Raw genomic sequence first — 17,179 nt, forward strand, 5'->3', positions numbered from 1 at the left:
GGTTGGTTAGTGTATCTGGGGGCTGGTTAGTGTATCTGGGGGTTGGTCAGTGTGTCTGGGGGTTGGATAGTGTTTCTGGGGGTTGGCTAGTGTGTCTGGGGATTGGTTGGTGTGTCTGGGGGTTGGTTAGTGTATCTGGGGGTTGGTCAGTGTGTCTGGGGGTTGGCTAGTATGTCTGGGGGTTGGCCAGTGTGTCTGGGGGTTGGTCAGTGTGTCTGGGGGTTGGCTAGTGTGTCTGGGGGTTGGTTAGTGTGTCTGGGGGTTGGTTAGTGTGTCTGGGGGTTGGCTAGTGTGTCTGGGGGTTGGCTAGTGTGTCTGGGGGTTGGCTAGTGTGTCTGGGGGTTGGTCAGTGTGTCTGGGGGTTGGCTAGTGTGTCTGGGGGTTGGCTAGTGTGTCTGGGGGTTGGTCAGTGTGTCTGGGGGTTGGTTAGTGTATCTGGGGGTTGGTTAGTGTGTCTGGGGGTTGGGTAGTGTGTCTGGGGGTTGGGTAGTGTGTCTGGGGGTTGGTCAGTGTGTCTGGGGGTTGGTTAATGTGTCTGGGGGTTGGTTAGGGTGTCTGGGGGTTGGTTAGGGTGTCTGGGGGTTGGTTAGTGTGTCTGGGGGTTGGCTAGTGTGTCTGGGGGTTGGCTAGTGTGTCTGGGGGTTGGCTAGTGTGTCTGGGGTTTGGTTCGTGTGTCTGGGGGTTGGTCAGTGTGTCTGGGGGTTGGCTAGTGTGTCTGGGGGTTGGCTAGTGTGTCTGGGGGTTGGTTAGGGTGTCTGGGGGTTGGTTAGGGTGTCTGGGGGTTGGCCAGGGTGTCTGGGGGTTGGCCAGTGTGTCTGGGGGTTGGCTAGTGTGTCTGGGGGTTGGTCAGTGTGTCTGGGGGTTGGCTAGTGTGTCTGGGGGTTGGCCAGTGTGTCTGGGGGTTGGTCTGTGTGTCTGGGGGTTGGCTAGTGTGTCTGGGGGTTGGTTAGTGTGTCTGGGGGTTGGCTAGTGTGTCTGGGGGTTGGTTCGTGTGTCTGGGGGTTGGTCAGTGTGTCTGGGGGTTGGCTAGTGTGTCTGGGGGTTGGCTAGTGTGTCTGGGGGTTGGTTAGGGTGTCTGGGGGTTGGTTAGGGTGTCTGGGGGTTGGTTAGTGTGTCTGGGGGTTGGCTAGTGTGTCTGGGGGTTGGCTAGTGTGTCTGGGGGTTGGCTAGTGTGTCTGGGGTTTGGTTCGTGTGTCTGGAGGTTGGTCAGCGTGTCTGGGGGTTGGCTAGTGTGTCTGGGGGTTGGCCAGGGTGTCTGGGGGTTGGCCAGGGTGTCTGGGGGTTGGCCAGTGTGTCTGGGGGTTGGCTAGTGTGTCTGGGGGTTGGTCAGTGTGTTTGGGGGTTGGCTAGTGTGTCTGGGGGTTGGCTAGTGTGTCTGGGGGTTGGCTAGTGTGTCTGGGGGTTGGTCGGTGTGTTTGGGGGTTGGCTAGTGTATCTGGGGGTTGGGCTAGTGTGTCTGGGGGTTGGCTGGTGTGTCTGGGGGTTGGTCGGTGTGTCTGGGGGTTGGTCGGTGTGTCTGGGGGTTGGTCGGTGTGTCTGGGGGTTGGCCAGTGTGTCTGGGGGTTGGATAGTGTGTCTGGGGGTTGGATAGTGTGTCTGGGGGTTGGCTAGTGTGTCTGGGGGTTGGCCAGTGTGTCTGGGGGTTGGATAGTGTGTCTGGGGGTTGGTTAGTATGTCTGGGGGTTGGTTAGTGTATCTGGGGGTTGGTTAGTGTGTCTGGGGGTTGGTTAGTGTGTCTGGGGGTTGGTTAGTGTGTCTGGGGGTTGGCTAGTGTGTCTGGGGGTTGGTTAGTGTGTCTGGGGGTTGGTTAGTGTATCTGGGGGTTGGTTAGTGTATCTGGGGGTTGGTCAGTGTGTCTGGGGGTTGGCTAGTATGTCTGGGGGTTGGCCAGTGTGTCTGGGGGTTGGTCTGTGTGTCTGGGGGTTGGCTAGTGTGTCTGGGGGTTGGCTAGTGTGTCTGGGGGTTGGCCAGTGTTTCTGGGGGTTGGCCAGTGTTTCTGGGGGTTGGTTAGTGTGTCTGGGGGTTGGATAGTGTGTCTGGGGGTTGGATAGTGTGTCTGGGGGTTGGGTAGTGTGTCTGGGGGTTGGCTAGTGTGTCTGGGGGTTGGCTAGTGTGTCTGGGGGTTGGATAGTGTTTCTGGGGGTTGGCCAGTGTGTCTGGGGGTTGGATAGTGTTTCTGGGGGTTGGCCAGTGTGTCTGGGGGTTGGTTGGTGTGTCTGGGGGTTGGATAGTGTTTCTGGGGGTTGGCCAGTGTGTCTGGGGGTTGGTCGGTGTGTCTGGGGGTTGGTTGGTGTGTCTGGGGGTTGGCCAGTGTTTCTGGGGGTTGGCCAGTGTGTCTGGGGGTTGGTCGATGTGTCTGGGGGTTGGCCAGTGTTTCTGGGGGTTGGCCAGTGTTTCTGGGGGTTGGCCAGTGTGTCTGGGGGTTGGCCAGTGTGTCTGGGGGTTGGCCAGTGTGTCTGGGGGTTGGTCGATGTGTCTGGGGGTTGGCCAGTGTTTCTGGGGGTTGGCCAGTGTTTCTGGGGGTTGGCCAGTGTGTCTGGGGGTTGGCTAGTGTGTCTGGGTAAGCACTAAGCATCATCTAATAAATGTAAAATATTTATACAAGATTTTACGTGGACACTTTCTATTTTTGATATTGCTACTATACAAATATGCACGTAACCATTTCACTGTACCGTTTACACCTTCTGTACCCTGTGCATGTGACAAATAAACTTTGATTCTATTTGATATAGTGTGTGTTTACCAGAGACGGTAATGTGAAGACCAACATGACCTGCACCCAAGTCAGATTAGGATATAGGCCAAGGATGAGATCAAGTGTATTTCCTTATTGTAGGCTACTACTTTTACCACTTTTAGTCTTCACATTTTTGGTTGTTTACTAAACTACGCACTCTGTTTAGCAAATGGTCTCAAGTGAATCCTTAATGAAGAGCTCTCCAGTAGGTACCAAAACATTCAAGGACCATTTTCTCAAAAGGGGGGTTACAAGTTTATCAACTTTCAAAGCAGAATTTCTTTCCCATTGTTCCTCAACTGCAGTGTATGATATACAATTTTCTAGTTCCGAGTCATCTACTTTTATCCAATGTAAAAAAAACAATTTCAAATTTTGCAACATTAGACCGAATCGAGGCGATAGGTCACATATGATTGAAGTGTGTGTGTGTAAGTGTGTGCGTGTATGTGCGAATGTTTGTGTGAGTGTGTGTTGAGACCAACGGCCCAGTCTCTCACCTGAACTCTGACCTCCTCCTCCACCTCCAACCTCTTCTCCTCACGCACCAGCTGGGCATCAAACCGCTGCAGGAAGTTCTGTGTCTCATCACGCCCCTGCCACACATCTACACACACACACACACACACACACACACACACACACACACACACACACACACCCACACCCACACACACACACACACACCCACACACACACACACACACACACACACACACACACATCACTGACAGTAGAGTATGAGGAAGCATGCTGGAGTGGTCAGTAGGGAAAGCAGACAGGACCAGAGAGAGAGGGACGTGCAGGTGGAGGAGTGTGTGTGTGTATATGTGTTTGTGTGTGGGACTAAGGCAATGCATATTGTGCTCTCCAAGTTGCTCTGTCCGCTCTCAGGCACCACTTCCTGGTCAGGAAATTAACTTCCTGTTCCTGCTACCGGCCTGTCACAACGCCAAGCAAAGATTTCCACATCAAGCCAGACAGGTGGGGGGAATGGGATCTGAGCCTCCAAAACAACCACTCAAAATGCCGGACACAACTAAACACTGCTACAGCCAAAGGCCATTACAGACAGAAGACCCCAGCTGCCCTGCCATCTCTCTTCTAAAACCTCCTTTGGTCTCTGCACTGGCATGGTAACGGTTGTGGTCAAAATGTGCCATTTTGTGAGACCTTTTTGTTAACATGGTATCACAAGATAATTACCAACATCCGACTTGTTTTCACATTTGACAGATAAATCCCACCCCTTTCGGATGAAGACCTGTCAAGTTCAGGCAGGAGTCAAAGGCCATTGGTTTAACAGCTTGCTCCGGTATCACCTCCATATACAGCGTCTCTTTGAAATGGGATCTGCTCGGAAGGTCAGAGATCAACCTTTCCTCTCCTCCTCCACAAGGCCCCCTTTTGAAAGTCCCCCGTTTCAAAACATCCCCCAGGCAATCTGATACATGTAATTACCTTTTCTCTTGTCTCGTGTGTGTTCCCAAAACTCAATCTGTCTGTTTGTTTAAAGAGGGCATCCTTTATATGCCTCTGAAAGTAGAAGGGTGTGAAGAGAAAGCAGTGGTGTAAGTGGTAGAAAGGTCAGCATTTCAAGTCCACTATATTGCCATTAGGAGAATTTAAGAGACTTAGGCTGGGTAGAGAAAAAAGCCTCACTAGGTCTGAGGATAAGCCAATGGCAATTTAATCAGTTCACTTGACCAAGCTGGCTATTGGACAAGCTTACGTCAAGCATATCCAATATAATGATTCCTCGTGACACATACCGGCCGCACGCACGCACACGCACACGCACACACACACACACACACACACACACACACACACACACACACACACACACACACACACACACACACACACCTGTAAGAACAGGCTGCTCTGTCATATATATACCACCTGGCTGGTGAAAGACACAGATTAGAACGGAAGTGTGACCAACAGCGTTTTCTTTGCCAAGGCCATAGTCTGCTACATCCACAGTATGTGCTTCGGCTTCCAATATATATCTAGCCATTAGTATGCTGCACACCTTTCTACCACAGAGCCCCCTTCTTTTCTGCTTGTTCACAAAACAAGGTGTTTTGAGCTGAGCTGCAAACAGGAAGAGTGAGTCTGCTAAGTAAAGAATGCTTCCTATTGCACGGTCCTCTGGCCAGGAAATTGAAATTATATCCATGGTTCACATCCAACCGCTGCTCTGTGACGCTGACCCTGGCTTGCCTGGGCACACAGGAAGAGAGTTCCAGTTCCAATCACGCTCCCAGGGTTTGTCCGTACATGGTTCCCTTCCAGCCCCCAGCCCAGCTGGGATGTATGGGGGGAAGTAGAGGAGGCAGTGGGAAAAAAGTGGTATAAACAAAAAAAAGTACCCAGCAAGAGGGACGGAAACAAAACAAAACAAAAATAACAGGATAAAGTAGCACACAATGAACTATCACCTCAATGAAACACTTAGCCGTGACTAGTGTATGGACAAGATGTCAAAGTAAAAGTCTCACACTACCGAGAAAGTCAAGCGTCTTTTGTTTTCCCAACAAACACAAACTCTCAGTGGAACGGACCTATAGACCTGAACCCTCATTGAATTCTGGGTAAATATTTGTTTCACCTTTTCCGCTTCATTACATCTAAATCAACCTAACGAGCCAGTCATTAACTCATTTTCCAATTACACACACCTGATAAAACAGAGCTGATGTGACAGGACCACCGTTTACAGAGCGCCCTGACGTTTATTATTATTATTTTTAATCAGGCCTTTGACAGGCTGGATGTTTTACATGGGTTTAAGAGCTATATTCTGCTCTTTATGAATGTTAATAACAAACTGTGTTTTAGGATCTTTAATGCTGAGGCTTAAGGGAGATGATGAAAGAGAGAAAGGAGGAGAAGAGAGGGAGGGAGGAGGAGACGAAAGGGAGGGAGGGAGGAGGAGGAGAGAGACAGGAGAAGGAGAGAGGCAGAGGGAGGAGAGGGAGGAGAGTGAGAGGGGGATGAGGGAGGAGAGGGAGGAGGACCAGCTGCAGTGTTTTAGTCCCTGTCCTTCCCCATTACTATAAGGCACTAAGAGGAGAGTTCACTCCTAATAAAAACCTCAAAATAAATCACTCCCCTCTCATGTTGGAGTCTAGACGTCGTCAACCTACAGCTAACTCAGACCGGGGCTAGCTTGGGCTAATAAGAGAGACTGGCCCCTGATATAGGCAAAGCCGCTCTATGGCCTTGTAGAAACCGCTGACCTCGCTACACAGTACACACACACACACACACACACACACACACACACACACACCACACACACACACACACGATAAATGTTGTGGAGGTCAGGTGGTGAGATGGTGAGGTGTAAAGCGCTGGGCCAGCATCTGGTCTTCATTACATCTCAAAGGTCTGTGTGTGTGTTGCTTCTAACAGGAATGTAACCTAAAGCCCTGTGTTGTACCAGTTGACATTCTGAGGTGAATCATAACGAGGAGAGAATTGAACACAATAATTACTTCCTGCTAACTCTACAGCTGCTGACTGGCTATTGGTTGTAGGTTCTGTTACCCTCTCCTTCGCCCTCTCAATGCTGAACTAAAGGTGAGGCAGAGCAGAGGTGGAGCAGAGACCTACGGTCACTGACAGACTAGGGTTAGACACAAGTAAGATGTTAGTCTATCAGCGTGGTAATCATTTCTCCAGCTGGTTCTGTTGGTTGGAGCATGATTCTGATCAAAAGACCATTGAGCTCTCCCAAAAAAAGTTAGTAAAACCAGTGCTGACAAGACCAATGTTGAGGCTTCAATTGAATTCCCACATGGGTCACCTGCTCTGAATATGTGTGTTTAATAGTGGACTATAGGTATCTTTGAATAAAGGCATTATTGTGTTGTTATGACATATCTCATTAAGCTGGGAACACTGAGAAGGCTGTAGCTTTGTCGTCCACAGGGATGTCAACAGGATATCCCAGTGATTTGACTCTAATGCTCCCATTGTGTAGATTAGGAAGTAGTGCAGCAGCTTGAAAGGGCTGAATTTGACACTGTGGCACAGATATACACACAGCGACTATTCACTCACTTCCCTTCAGCCTCATTCACTTACCTTTCATCCAAGGATATCACAGGCCCATGAACGTTCAATGAGTCGAGATATTGACTGGTCACTTTGTATCAGAGAGGGAGTCAATTCCATTTCAATTACTAAACTGCCTGGAATTCAGAATGGAACTATTGAGTTCATAGACGTTTAAATGAAACTACTGTGCTATCCATAATACTCCCCACAGCTTTGGGGGATAAGCCTGCGTAATATAATAATCACTCCTTTTCTCCTCTGAATAATGCTTGTTGTTTTGGCACCAACCCTGTAGACCTTTGAGACACGCCCGGAGAGCAGTGGTGACTGATCCCGCATATTTCCCTCAGTGATTTGTGGGTGTTTGTGCAGCAGTGGAACCGCCTGACGAGAAGCCAAATAACACAAGAGAAGCTGTAAACCACATGCTTCCCCCAGTGAAGCATTCGACCATTCCACCTAGAACCCTTCCACCTCAGGTGACTGGGTCAGATAAGTTAAATGAAGGGAGGGAGAGGGGGAGAGAAAGGAGTGATGAGACCCAGGATGTATGTGGTCAGAGGATGCAGACTCCTCCAGAGAGAGAGATCCCTCCCTACTCAAGACCAAGAAGCTTCATCTGGTTGTTGAGACGTTGTTGAAAGGGTTTGAGTCTTTAAGGAGTAAAATATTGAAGCCAGACGAGCTCATATGGAGATAGGTGGTGTTACTCCTGGATGTTTGACCTGTATCTAGCAGCAACAGGAGGAAAGCAGCAGCTTTTGGAGATAGGTGGAGTTACTCCTGGATGTTTGACCTGTATCTAGCAGCAACAGGAGGAAAGCAGCAGCTTCTGTCATTTCTCTGCATTGTTTCTCCATTATGGGAGACAGCTGGAGTCAGTCAACACAGACTTCAGTACTCAACATTCTGTTGAAATCTCCCTTGGTCGCCTATCAAAATGTGGAAAGAGTCAAACTGACTTAACCAGAAGAGGGTATAGCTGTCAAAGGACTAATGACTAAACCTGTGAAAAGCTAAAACACCAAAACAAAGTCAGTCATCCATCTCCATTGGATTTGGAGGAAGCAGGGTGGTTGACATGAAACAACAATCTGGAGGCTCCAGGTCCAACTGCTCCTCACTGAGTCATTGCGTAAAGGCAGACATGGGGGTTGGACACACGCTCCTCCACGGGTCACTGAGAGACAGGAGCCTGGGCGGCACGCATCACTTCCTCGTTAAGGGCCCAGGGCACCATGGGAGACAGGAAGTCTGTCAGGTGATCAGATTGATTTGCGGTCCCACACTGATTCAAAAAACACCAACAACAGGCCCATGGTAAAGATTCAGAAACCGCTAGCCTCTCAAGCTGTGACTCCTGTCACTATACAACAGTTGACAATGTCTGAGACACCGCTGTCTTCAGTGAGACATCATGAACCATCACAGAGAGAAACACTGTGGAAGGTAGACTTCAGATCCTTTAGCAATGCTGTGTAAATAGTTCATCATTGCCTCTTATCACCACATTACTATGGTCATCATACCTACTCTCTAACCCACCTTTATACATTACTATGGTCCTCATACCTACTCTCTAACTCACCTTTATACATTACTATGGTCTTCATACCTATTCTCTAACTCACCTTTATACATTACTACGGTCCTCATACCTACTCCCTAACTCACCTTTATACATTACTATGGTCTTCATACCTACTCTCTAACTCACCTTTATACATTACTATGGTCCTCATACCTACTCCCTAACTCACCTTTATACATTACTATGGTCATCATACCTACTCTCTAACCCACCTTTATACATTACTATGGTCCTCATACCTACTCCCTAACTCACCTTTATACATTACTATGGTCCTCATACCTACTCTCTAACTCACCTTTATACATTACTATGGTCATCATACCTACTCTCTAACCCACCTTTATACATTACTATGGTCCTCATACCTACTCTCTAACTCACCTTTATACATTACTATGGTCCTCATACCTACTCTCTAATTCACCTTTATACATTACTATGGTCATCATACCTACTCTCTAACTCACCTTTATACATTACTATGGTCATCATACCTACTCTCTAACCCACCTTTATACATTACTATGGTCCTCATACCTACTCTCTAACTCACCTTTATACATTACTATGGTCATCATACCTACTCTCTAACTCACCTTTATACATTACTATGGTCCTCATACCTACTCTCTAACCCACCTTTATACATTACTATGGTCCTCATACCTACTCTCTAACCCACCTTTATACATTACTATGGTCCTCATACCTACTCTCTAACTCACCTTTATACATTACTATGGTCATCATACCTACTCTCTAACTCACCTTTATACATTACTATGGTCCTCATACCTACTCTCTAACCCACCTTTATACATTACTATGGTCCTCATACCTACTCTCTAACCCACCTTTATACATTACTATGGTCCTCATACCTACTCTCTAACTCACCTTTATACATTACTATGGTCCTCATACCTACTCTCTAACTCACCTTTATACATTACTATGGTCCTCATACCTACTCTCTAACCCACCTTTATACATTACTATGGTCCTCATACCTACTCTCTAACTCACCTTTATACATTACTATGGTCCTCATACCTACTCTCTAACTCACCTTTATACATTACTATGGTCCTCATACCTACTCTCTAACTCACCTTTATACATTACTATGGTCCTCATACCTACTCTCTAACTCACCTTTGTACATTTTGTTTCCCTCCACAACAGTAGGGAGGAAGTTGCTCGGGGGCATTTTCCAGCCCTTCTCCTCCTCCTTCAAGAGACAAGAAATGAATCAATCAATTACATTACGTGTATTACAGCTGGACAGTTTTAAAGCTTTATAAGTAGTTTCATTTCGTATTATTTTCTCAAAGTCCTATGTATAGTCTATGCATTTTAGGATAGATGCAATCTAAGCAAGGCAGAAAGGAAATGGCACCTTGTAGTTTAAGGTAATGACAGGGGTCTCAGGGCTTATGGCTAATTTAGTGGAGAGAGTTGAGGTTTTCAGAGACTCCACATGACTTGGATAGAGTTCAAAGCTGCTCTACAGATGACCTGCCCTCCGCTGTGCTGTTACACCAGGTCAGATCCAGAACTATCCATGCTGTGACACCAGGTCAGATCCAGAACTATCTATGCTGTGACACCAGGTCAGATCCAGAACTATCCATGCTGTGACACCAGGTCAGATCCAGAACTATCCATGCTGTGACACCAGGTCAGATCCAGAACTATCTATGCTGTGACACCAGGTCAGATCCAGAACTATCCATGCTGTTACACCAGGTCAGATCCAGAACTATCCATGCTGTGACACCAGGTCAGATCCAGAACTATCCATGCTGCGACACCAGGTCAGATCCAGAACTATCCATGCTGTGACACCAGGTCAGATCCAGAACTATCTATGCTGTGACACCAGGTCAGATCCAGAACTATCCATGCTGTGACACCAGGTCAGATCCAGAACTATCCATGCTGTGACACCAGGTCAGATCCAGAACTATCCATGCTGTGACACCAGGTCAGATCCAGAACTATCCATGCTGTGACACCAGGTCAGATCCAGAACTATCCATGCTCTGACACCAGGTCAGATCCAGAACTATGTATGATGATGTGGATAAACAGTCGGAGACAGAGAGATGCTGGGTGGATGACTTATAGAACTAGATGTTGTCTTAATGCATAGTCAGGAGTACAACATTAACATTCAGTCCCTTTACACATGCACACACACGCGCTCATGCACACACACGCATGGTTTCTCTTCCATTCAATGAGGAGAGTTCTAGACAGGTAGGGAGTGGACTGGGGGGGCTGTTCTCAAAGGGAATCTATCAGTTTTTCAGACATGACATGTTTTATGTTCCCTCTCATTCTTTAATACATTTCACCATTAGCATTTAATGGCTCCCAAAAGATGGAGAAATCCATTTGAAAATATTGGAGGAATCTTAAGTGCTTCATAATACGCTCCAACGTTGGATGACGACACTCATGGTGCGAGGCAGGAAGCGTCCTTATGGATCGACCAGGACCAGAACCAGGACAGCCATGGTCAGAATGTCAGATGTTGCGTTTCAGGGCTGTGAAAACGTACTAGGGTTTTAATAGAGACAGATCAGGTAGTGAGGAACGGATGTCGATCATCGTGCTTAAGAGTGGGGGGTTTTAGTGACCTGGTAAACCAGTGTTTATCTATAGATAACACTTCATTGTTTCTCTTTGTAGGACTGTTCAGGATTGTTCAGGACAAGGTTAAGGAAGTCCCATAGAAGTCCAATAACAAATCAGGGCACAACCATAGGGTTTAAAATATAACCGTTCACACCACCATGAGTCAATGTGTAGCTTAACCTCTGATACAGACGTAATACTGCCAGTCACAGGAGTATAAAACTCCAAGATATGAAGTGTCTATTTGATGAGTTCGACCATCCCATACCAAGCACATCTGGAATACTCCTCTAGGAACGAAGCCTGTAACGTGATGTCCCCTTCTAGCCATGGTATTTCTCTGGTTCATGAGCTGTCTCCAACGTGGTCAGGTGGATGTGACATGTTCCTCCACAGCAAATTAAAGGGGCATTTCTTGGTTTTTACGTGAACAATACTTCCATTCTAGTCTGTGGGATCAGAGCCAGACAATATGAGTGATGACTCGTAATCCTCTTTCTGTTGCACGGTAACCACTAGTCATGACATCATCCTGATTCTAGAACATTGTAAGGTCCCCAGTGTACAGGATTAGCCTTACTGTAAAACGAGAAGTATCATGCCCTTTTTACCTCTATCCGTCTCTGGTAAAAGCGTGAGTGACAGACTGAGACACATTGGTTTTATCTCTGAGACGGTCAGTCTGCTTTTAGACTCTCTGACAGACTGCAGAGTGCTAGTTTAATCACACACCTCACTCAGAAGCACACTGTGCCATTCTGTCTGAGAGGCTAAAGTGACTCCCAACTACAAAGGAGAGAAGCCCTGCCAAGGCTCAGCTCTGTTCCCCTGAACATCTCTTATCAGTTATTTTGGCTTTAATCCTACATTATCACCCTCAACCATTATCACAGCTATTCTAAGAGTCCTATTCAAGCAAACTCTGTAACCGGATGTCCAGGACTGTACGGCAAACCCGGTTATATAGACTTTGATTGAAAACAAGTGACCTTATCCAATAGCTGTTGCTATTCTGTTCAGGAACACATATTAGCTACTTCAGTAAGAGATTTAAAGTCATAGAGAAGTCATTCAACAAAATAGTCATGAATAATCTTAGTGCTCTATTCAATCCGTATCCAGGAAATACAGTGTTACAGCGTGATTTAAATTTAAAGGTAATGTTCCAGCGTTAGCTGAGCCAGCGTTCACGATAAACGCTGCACATGTCAGCTCAATCGGAATTTACCTTTACATTTATATTGCGTAATCTGTAACGCTTCAGCGATAGAGGATGAATATAGCCCTTACTTTTATTGGCTTGATGTGGGACAACGAGAGACATATTGTTGTTCCACAGGGTATGTTCATGCAAGGGGGATGTGGACTGGGACTGAATCCTTGGCTTGAACAAACCATTTTGAGGAACACTTGACTGAAGTCAGAAACATTTCCTCACAGAGTCTTCAGTCTTCAGCAGTAAACATCTCTATCGTTCCACCACACCCTCAATCATCTGAGAAGACCATGGGACAGAGCTCTACCGCTTAGCTTCTGATTTAGTAGCGGAGGTGTATTTTATGGTCTTAATTGTGTACGTCCAGTGGGATTGGGCCTTCATGAGGAAAACAGGTGGAGAGAGGCTGCAATAAAGCGCCTACTTCAATTCGCTTAAGAGGAAAAGCACACGACTGACGATTATTGCCCATCACTTACACTTTCGGTCTATTGGTTTGACTTTGAGACTCTGTGGTCTTCTGAAGGTTTTGGATGTTTCACTTTGTTTTAAGAATGGCATTAAGGTCAGACTCAGATCAGTTATGTTTCAAGGGAAGAGAATAAACTGAGCTCTTCTTATCAAAAGCCTGGATAAAGCAATTCTGAAGCTACTATTGGCCATCAAGCTTTGTATGTTTAGTAACATGAGTCACTATTGGCCAGGCCTTGTCTGTTTAATAACATGAGCCACTATTGGCCACCAAGCCTTGTCTGTTTAATAACATGAGCCACTATTGGCCAAGCCTTGTCTGTTTAATAACATGAGCCACTATAGGCCAGGCCTTGTCTGTTTAATAACATGAGCCACTATTGGCCAAGCCTTGTCTGTTTAATAACATGAGCTACTATTGGCCAAGCCTTGTCTGTTTAATAACATGAGCCACTATTGGCCACCAAGCCTTGTCTGTTTAATAACATGAGCCACTATTGGCCACCAAGCCTTGTCTGTTTAATAACATGAGCCACTATTGGCCACCAAGCTTTGTCTGTTTAATAACATGAGCCACTATTGGCCAAGCCTTGTCTGTTTAATAACATGAGCCACTATTGGCCACCAAGCCTTGTCTGTTTAATAACATGAGACACTATTGGCCACTAAGCCTTGTCTGTTTAATAACATGAGACACTATTGGCCAAGCCTTGTCTGAGCCCACCTCTCCATCTTCTCTTCCTCCTTTTTTCTGTTTGCTTTTCCCCTTCTTGTCTTTCTTCTGATCCTTGCGGTCCTTCCCACCCTTCTTATCTTTATTTATGTTGTCTTTCCTCTTCTTCTCCTTCTCTTCTTCTTTCGCTGCTAATTCTGCAGCGACCTATCAGGAACAAAAATGAGATGAGCATAGAAAAAGAAACGGAGTGTTTGTTAACTGTCTGTAGGTTAGATGAGGACCATGGGTCATTAGTCTACCTGGTCAGGTGTTTTCTGTGCAAATATGGCTGTTGATCCCCCATCCTCAGCATTGGGGAAGTCAGGAAACTTTCCAGTGGCATCTCTACAATAAATAGCATGTTTTAAAGGCACAGTCTGGGATACTTCCTGTTCTTAAATGATCATTTTCATTACAGATATATCATTCTTGATGAATTGTACTACGTCACACTGAGAGTTAGATGGCAGACCCCCAACAAGGTCACCAGAGGGCAGACCCTCCTAATGGTTTTCTAAATGCCTCAGATACTTCCACTAATTAGGGGTGGTTCATGTCAGGGAGCAGTTATCTCAACATGGAGAGAAAATAATCACCCGACCAGGAATTGCTCTTCGGAAGGCCAAACTATGTATCCCTCACTTCCCTTCCATCTCTCATTATCCTAAACCATAGAGCAACCCTGTGTACCAACATTTACAGTCGTATGAAAAAGTTTGGGCACCCCTCTGAGGCTGCATAATAATTTACTCTGTCGTCACAGAAAATGATCACAGTGGCATGCCATTAATTTTCTAATAAAAGCTGAGTACTGGGGTATTGTCCAGACAAAGATTTTTAGTGAAGCAATATTAAGTTGTATGAAATTAAATCAGATGTGAAAAATAGGCTATGCAAAAATGTGGGCACCCTTGTCGTTCTGTTGATTTGAATACCTGTAACTACTTAGCACTGATTAATCGGAACACACAATTGGTTTGGTGAGCTCATTAAGCCTTGAACTTCATAGACAAGTGCATCCAATCATGAGAAAAGGTATTTAAGGTGGCCAATTGCAAGTTGTTGTTCTCTTTGACTTTCCTCTGAAGAGTGGCAACATGGGGACCTCAAAACAACTCTCAAATGACCTGAAAACAAAGATTGTTCAACATTATGGTTTAGAGGAAGGCTACAAAAAGCTATCACAGAGATGTAAGCTGTTAGTGTCCACTGTGAGGAACATAGTGAGGAAATGGAAGACCACAGGTACAGTTCTTGTTAAGGCCAGAAGTGGCAGGCCAAGTAAAATATCGAAGAGGCAAAGGCGAAGGATGGTGAGAACGGTCAAAAACAGCCCACAGACCACCTTCAAAGACCTACAACATCATCTTGCTGCAGATGGTGTCACTGTGCATCGTTCAACAATTCAGCGCACTTTGCACAAGGATAAGCTGTATGGGAGAGTGATGCAGAAGAAGCCTTTTTTGCACACACGCCACAAACAGAGTCGCTTGAGGTATGCAAATGCACATTTGGACAAGCCAGCTTCATTTTGGAATAAGGTGCTGTGGACTGATGAAACAAAGATTGAGTTATTTGGTCATAACAAGGGACGTTATGCATGGCGGCAAAAGAACACAGCGTTCCAAGAAAAACACTTGCTACCCACAGTAACATTTGGTGGGGGTTCCATCATGCTGTGGGGCTGAGTGGCCAGTGCCGGTACTGGGAATCTTGTTAAAGTTGAGGGTCGCATGGATTCAATATCAGCAGATTCTTGGGAATAATGTTGAAGAATCAGTCACAAAGTTGAAGTTACGCCGGGGCTGGATATTTCAACAAGACAACGACCCAAAACACTGCTCAAAATGAATCCGGGCATTTATGCAGAGGAACAAGTACAATGTTCTGGAATGGCCATCCCAGTCCCCAGACCTGAATATCATTGAGAATCTGTGGGATGATTTGAAGCGGGCTGTCCATGCTCGACAACCATCAAACCTAACTGAACTGGAGATGTTTTGTAAGGAGGAATGGTCCAAAATACCTTCATCCAGAATCCAGACACTCATTAGAGGCTATAGGAAGCGTCTAGAGGCTGTTATTTTAGCAAAAGGAGGCTCTACTAAATATTGATGTGATTTTTCTATTGGGGTGCCCAAATTTATGCACCTGTCTAATTTTGTTTTGATGAATATTGCACATTTTCTGTTAATCCAATAAACCTCATTTCACTACTGAAATATTACTGTGTCCATCAGTAATTTGATAGATCAAAATGAAATTGCTGATCCAAACACCCAATTATTTATAAATGGAAATCATGGAAATTGTCAGGGGTGCCCAAACGTTTTCATACGACTGTAGCTTCCAACTTCCTTCAAATCTGGTCCTCTCCTCTTGGCCTCGAAACTTTTGTATTCTCATCAGGCAGGTTGAGGAAGCTGTACCGACAGGGTTTAGATTCTCATCAGACAGGTTGAGGAAGCTGTACCGACAGGGTTTAGCCTCTCATCAGACAGGTTGAGGAAGCTGTACCCACAGGGTTTAGATTCTCATCAGACAGGTTGAGGAAGCTGTACTGACAGGGTTTAGATTCTCATCAGACAGGTTGAGGAAGCTGTACCGACAGGGTTTAGATTTTCATCAGACAGGTTGAGGAAGCTGTACCGACAGGGTTTAGATTCTCATCAGACAGGTTGAGGAAGCTGTACCGACAGGGTTTAGATTCTCATCAGACAGGTTGAGGAAGCTGTACCGACAGGGTTTAGATTCTCATCAGACAGGTTGAGGAAGCTGTACCCACAGGGTTTAGATTCTCATCAGACAGGTTGAGGAAGCTGTACCGACAGGGTTTAGATTCTCATCAGACAGGTTGAGGAAGCTGTACCGACAGGGTTTAGATTTTCATCAGACAGGTTGAGGAAGCTGTACCGACAGGGTTTAGATTCTCATCAGACAGGTTGAGGAAGCTGTACCGACAGGGTTTAGATTCTCATCAGACAGGTTGAGGAAGCTGTACCGACAGGGTTTAGATTCTCATCAGACAGGTTGAGGAAGCTGTACCGACAGGGTTTAGATTCTCATCAGACAGGTTGAGGAAGCTGTACCGACAGGGTTTAGATTCTCATCAGACAGGTTGAGGAAGCTGTACCGACAGGGTTTAGATTCTCATCAGACAGGTTGAGGAAGCTGTACCGACAGGGTTTAGATTCTCATCAGACAGGTTGAGGAAGCTGTACCGACAGGGTTTAGAGTTTATTCCACCCTAGAGGGTGTGACCACCTCATCCATCCGTCACGGTGCTTATAATGTTGTCAGCAGCTCAGCCGAGGTTACAACAGAGGGCAGGGCCGTGGAGGCCAGGCTGGAGCCTGAGACACTGTGATTGCGTCCCAAATGGGCTCATAGGGCTCTGGTCAAAAGTAGTACACTATTTAGGGAATAGGGTGCCTTTTGGGATGCAGCCTGGGGCTGAATGTGGAGGCCAGGGCCATTGTGGGTCATTGCTTTGTCCCCATGGGAGCTGTTCTCTCTCTGTTCACTCCCCAGGCTCTCCAGGGCCCCTAGCCTGGATGACTTATGTCCATTGTTCCTGCTCTACTGGGTAGGCAGGCAGCACCCACCGCTGGCCAAACATAAATCACCCTGGAATGTACTAATAGGCAGCTAGCATGGAGGGGAAGACACACACATAGAGGGGAAGACACACACATAGAGGGGAAGACACACACATAGAGGGAAGAC

The 17,179-nt window shown here is 46.4% G+C and overlaps 1 protein-coding gene across 1 annotated transcript in view; it reads right to left on the reverse strand.

Annotated features, from left to right (window-relative positions):
* The window catches only part of drc11 (dynein regulatory complex subunit 11), a 68,140-nt gene that overhangs the window by 32,792 nt on the left and 18,169 nt on the right, over positions 1-17,179 (reverse strand). Inside the window, 4 exon segments of the mRNA XM_082963620.1 lie at positions 3,241-3,347; positions 9,564-9,639; positions 13,463-13,618; positions 13,714-13,798. Coding sequence (XP_082819746.1) covers positions 3,241-3,347; positions 9,564-9,639; positions 13,463-13,618; positions 13,714-13,798 — 424 coding nt within the window.

This window comes from Salmo salar, chromosome 17 (genome assembly GCF_965601325.2).
Source record: "Salmo salar chromosome 17, fSalSal1, whole genome shotgun sequence".
Taxonomy (NCBI): domain Eukaryota; kingdom Metazoa; phylum Chordata; class Actinopteri; order Salmoniformes; family Salmonidae; genus Salmo; species Salmo salar.